The 5109-nt window shown below is 36.3% G+C and overlaps 1 protein-coding gene across 1 annotated transcript; it reads left to right on the forward strand.

Moving 5' to 3' along the window:
• The first annotated feature begins 2928 nt into the window (after nucleotides 1-2928).
• On the forward strand, nucleotides 2929-4339 carry RpL32 (Ribosomal protein L32). Its single transcript, XM_067759589.1, has 3 exons — nucleotides 2929-2985; nucleotides 3810-3909; nucleotides 3970-4339. The coding sequence occupies exons 2-3, from the start codon at nucleotides 3817-3819 to the stop codon at nucleotides 4279-4281; spliced, it is 405 nt and encodes a 134-aa protein (XP_067615690.1). The 5' UTR covers nucleotides 2929-2985; nucleotides 3810-3816; the 3' UTR covers nucleotides 4282-4339.
• The last annotated feature ends 770 nt before the right edge of the window (nucleotides 4340-5109 follow it).

Here is a 5109-nt window from a genome sequence, read left to right on the forward strand (position 1 = left end):
CAAGGTATTTCGTTAACTGGTTCTTAACATAAGCTTCAAGTATTTTACAATCACTAGGCAGCGTGTTTATGGGTCTAAGTTCTTCAGGTTTTACTGTCTTTTTAACTTTTTCCACTGGTATCACCGTTGACGTTTTCCACTTTTCTGGTACAAGACCCTCTTCTAGGCTGTTATTGATTATTTGTGCGTAGAAATATCCTGTATACGATATACAGTCTTTAAGTACTCCATCAGATATAAGTTTTCTACCGCCTATTTTATATTTGAACTCTTTCAGAATATTAATAACTTCATCTGTTGTTATTTTGGCAAACTTTAATCTAGAATTGACTTGTACATCACTTAGTGCTATACGGCAAGGTTCTATGATGTTATTAATTTCTATTACGCTATTTATAAAGAACCTATTTAGACCATTTGCCAGCTCAGTTTCATTTTCTACCATCATACCATCTATTATCGCCTTTTTAATCCCTTCGTTATCTCTCGTTAAGCAAACCGCTTGCTTAAGATGTTTCCACATTTCTCTGGCGTTATTTTCATTCATTTCGACTTTATTTTCCATATATTTAACTTTCTTTATTTTTACTAGCTTTTTGTAGATACGATTTATATTTTTATATTCGTTCCAATCACCTGTTTGTATCGCAAGCTTATAATTATTATATTTGCATTTATTGATTTGCGCCAGTTCTCTGTCGTACCATTTATTCATAAGCTTGATATGAACTTCTTTTTCATACGTTAAACTTTCCATAGCTTGCATTATTATGTTGTTCACTAATTCGACTTTCTCATCAATTAGTAGGTTTTCATTTATGTTGAAGTTACATGATCTCAGGATGCTTATTAAGATTTCACTATTATATTTATCCCAAGCTGTGATTTTCTTGGTCATTCTCATCTGGTATGATTTAGACGTTTTAATATTGAACATTATTGTTTCGTGATCTGAAATTTTGTATGCAGGCAAATTATTGCACTGTATTTCATCTGAATTTGAATATAATAAATCAATTTTAGATGCACTTGCATCTGTAATTCGAGTATTAAATTCTACTTTTTGGGTCATACCCATCACAGAAAATATCTCATTCAATTTTGTACTATATGTTGATATGTAGTTCATGTTTATATTAAAATCCCCGATTAGTATATTACATTTACTTCTTTCAAATTTATCGATTAAAATTTCATTTAGGTACTCGATAAACGCTGCATCACTTGTGCTTGGTGAATGATACAGAACCCCTATTTGCCACTTTTTATCGACCTTTTTCAATTTTATTATAATGCACCATAAGTTCATATTGACACTAGCATTATAAATTACATTTATCTCCACTGTCCTATGAACATACACTAGTACTCCTCCTGTATGCCTGCTGTGCGAGTCGCATCTAACCATATTATACGATGCTATTTCTAATTCGCTCTCTTCAACATCTTTCGTTGTACACGTTTCCGAACATAATATGATACTTGGTGTATGTACTTCAGCCAACACTTCCAGTTCACATTTGTTTGATACTATGCTGTTAATATTCAAGTATATGCACTTAAGTTCATTGTGTCTAGTCTGCAGTCTTTCTTTGTATCGAATTTTCTTCAGCGGTATCTCATTGAATTGTGGCGGGCTTACCAGTGCGTCGGGTGTTCGCTGCTAGTATCCTAGCCTTTGTTTTTTTGCATTCAAGTGCTTTAGGTAGACTGGGCACTGTCTGCTATTGCACGAGTGATTGACATCTAAAAATAGGGTGAACATAATTATAAAACCATGTTAATAAGGCAACAGGAGCGTTGGAGCGAATGAAGAGTTACAAAGAAACATGCAGGTAAATCTAATAAAAGCGTGCTAATAAAAACAATTGGCGAGTGCGGATGGCGGGAGGAGGAGAGTACCACTGATCGTTTTTCCAAAATTGTTTAGATCTCGATCTGTATGAGCCAGATACCAAAAATTATTGATTTTAGGACAAAATTTACATTGAGTTATAACAATTTATAGATTTTGCACGAGGGGGGAAAGGAGGGGGGGGGGGGTTGTATCACTGCTCACTTTGTAAGCCCTCGACTTATTTCACCCATTGAGTTTGTAATATTGGTGAAGGTCAGTATACGTAAAGTTATGTGTAAAAATTGTTAAAAAGTAATTATTCGAAGGGGTCGTGGGACCCCCTTCCCCCTTTCAATGTTCGAAAAAAATTTCGCCAGTAGCCTATTATCTCTGTCCCAAATTTCATCAAAATCCGTGTAGCCGTTCTGGCGTGATTCAGTCGCAAAGACAAAAAAATATAATAATTAAATTATAACTGTTCCTAGGGGGCGGAGACCACGCCCCTTTTGAAAAATATATAGCTAGTAGATCCTTCTAGACTATTGGCTATATGCATGCCAAGTTTCATACAAATCCGTCCAGCCGTTCTTGCGTGATTGAGTCACAAAGACAAACGTCTGGACAAACATCCAAACATCTTCACATCCAAACTTTCCCATTTATAATATATAATTAGATTTAACAAAATTTTCGCAAGAGCATCCAAAATTTACGTCTTTTTCTTTTCATAGTTGCCAACTTTAACAACAAGTAACTCTTAAACTATATGTTTGCGTACTTTAAGTTATATATATTTGTGATCGGGAAAGCTCCCTCCTTCACCCTAAAAAAAAAAATTTTTTTATATGAAGGGGGTGCTATTCTAAAATTTTTCCAAACTCACGAAATTTTCATCAGTATGTTTTCTTGTTCATAGTTTTTCTTTGCAGAATCAGAATTTTAAAGCTTACACAATTTACAGTGTACACTTATAAAACTCACAGAGAATCAGCCCCAGCCCCTGGTACAGGCTTCATTGAAACTTAGCAAACGTTTGACAATCCCCTAATGGTAAGCACTGTTAAATGACAACTTATCAAAATGACATTTATTAAATCGCAGCCAACTTCTGGTTTCTTTGTTTTTGACGTGCTCATTTAGAATAATCGGTGTGTAAATGCTAAAAAAATCTTTAAATATATCTAACATCTTATAGTTAAACAAATATACGTAATAAATGCCCTTGAGATAAACCTTCTTCCATGGCTTTTATATGCAAATTTATCGCCTTATTGTGCATATCGCAAGCCTAGAACAATAAACCGACTCAAAAGCAAGAAGACTGTTAAACGTTACCAAAAATAAAAATTTGGTTAACGTTTTACAAGACAGTGCACCACCTACTTTTTATCAAAAATTATCGAAGGTGGCATCAAAAGACGCGTCTCGACCTCTGAAAGCGAAAATTTAAATTTTAATTTCTGTCAGAAGATATAAGCAAAAAATCGGTCAAATTTTCATGTGGTTGTTTTTTTGGCAGATTTGTTGTACACACACACACTAATGCAGAAAGGTGTTCTGTTTTGTTTTTATAAGCGTAGCCGAAGGCCGCAACGCAGAAAGGTGGTCAATGCCAAAAAAAAAAAAGATCGCGCCCCATATTTCGGACCTTATAAGGGTAATTTACGTTATTTTGTAAATAACTTTCGGCAGAAATAAAATTTTTGATTTCCGCTTTAGGATTCTTAAAACGGAGGTCGAGGCGCGTCTTTTGATACCACTTTTGATAATTTTTGATAAAAATGAGGTGGTGCACCGTCTTGTAAAACGTTACCAAAAGTTGCATAGGCGCATATGGGAGAGGCAGTTTTTAGCGTTTTCTGAGTTTGTCACTGCTTTGATCTAGGTGTGCGATATAATGAATGACTTATTATGTTGACAGTGGACTTAATTGGTTTGGAATAGTGCTAAATATATTTTTTTAACTTTGCAGGGGAGAGATGACGATTCGTCCAGCCTATAGACCGAAAATTGTGAAGAAACGCACCAAACACTTCATCCGCCATCAATCGGATCGGTATGCGAAACTATCGGTAAAAATAACTTGATGTGTATTGATAGTGGTTGTTAATTTAAACGTGTTTTCCCCTTAGCACAAATGGCGCAAACCTAAAGGTATTGACAACAGAGTACGTCGCCGTTTCAAGGGCCAGTACTTGATGCCCAACATTGGTTATGGCTCAAACAAACGCACACGTCATATGCTCCCAACAGGTTTTAAAAAATTTTTGGTTCATAATGTTCGTGAGTTGGAAGTAATTATGATGCAAAACCGTGAATACTGTGGGGAAATCGCGCACGGTGTATCATCAAAGAAACGAAAGGAAATTGTTGAACGTGCGAAGCAACTGGCGATTCGTCTTACCAACCCGAACAGTCGTCTTCGCTCACAGGAGAACGAATAAACCAATTTGTATTTTGTCATTCTTTCAACAAAAAAAAAAGATTAATTACTATGAAAAATGTGTTTTGACTTTAGTCGTAAGAAGTGGATCTTTAGTATAACAAAACACCAGACTTTCGTCACTGCAAAATAAAGTGAAAGATGTTGCTAATGTAAATGGCTCAGGCATATCACCAAAAGAGCGAAGCACGATTCTAATTTCACCTGAACGTAGTTTACAGAGGGAAGCCAGTGGTCGTAATTCCAGTTAAGGTTAAGTAGCTGCCCTGGTAGGGGAAATTCACTAGGACAACATAAAAGTTCGTTGTGATGCCATATATAATAAACGGTGACGTAGGTATAGCTATTAAAGAGAATCATAGAAAGTTTGGAATGAGACCGATTACAACCTTTGATTAATCCTCCGGGGATCCAAGTGAGTCGCGACCGAAGTACTTTCGCCTAATTCTGGCAAAAACTGAGCAATCAAGCTTAAAGTGAATCGATTCCACCCCAGCATCCTCCATACGGCTACGGCAGAATGGAGTTTCCAGCATATTGAAACGTACCGTATGGACTCCCATTGGACAGTGCCCTGTCAAAACTCCAATGACCATTGATAGATGAGCCTTAGTGAACCCAATTTTTAGCAAGACCTACCATCTACTCTCGGCAAGAAAGATCTTGCTATCCTGCACGAGGTGGTGTCCACTAAACGCTTGATGCGCTGACTCGAGGCCCATCTATGCAGGAGCAAATCACAGGTGTCCACCGGAATGTTTTTTATACAACATTCGCAAATTGTCTTAATTGACACTCTGTTGTGGTCCATATCTGAAGATTATAAGAT

This window comes from Eurosta solidaginis, chromosome 1 (genome assembly GCF_040869045.1).
Source record: "Eurosta solidaginis isolate ZX-2024a chromosome 1, ASM4086904v1, whole genome shotgun sequence".
In the NCBI taxonomy this organism is placed as follows: Eukaryota; Metazoa; Arthropoda; class Insecta; order Diptera; family Tephritidae; genus Eurosta; species Eurosta solidaginis.

Bases quoted from the DNA above. Each gene is read 5' to 3' on its own strand.
- RpL32 (XM_067759589.1), top strand. From the start codon at position 3,817: ATGACGATTCGTCCAGCCTATAGACCGAAAATTGTGAAGAAACGCACC. The intron at 3,910-3,969 runs GTAAAAATAACT...TTTTCCCCTTAG, and splicing joins ATCGGTATGCGAAACTATCG to CACAAATGGCGCAAACCTAA.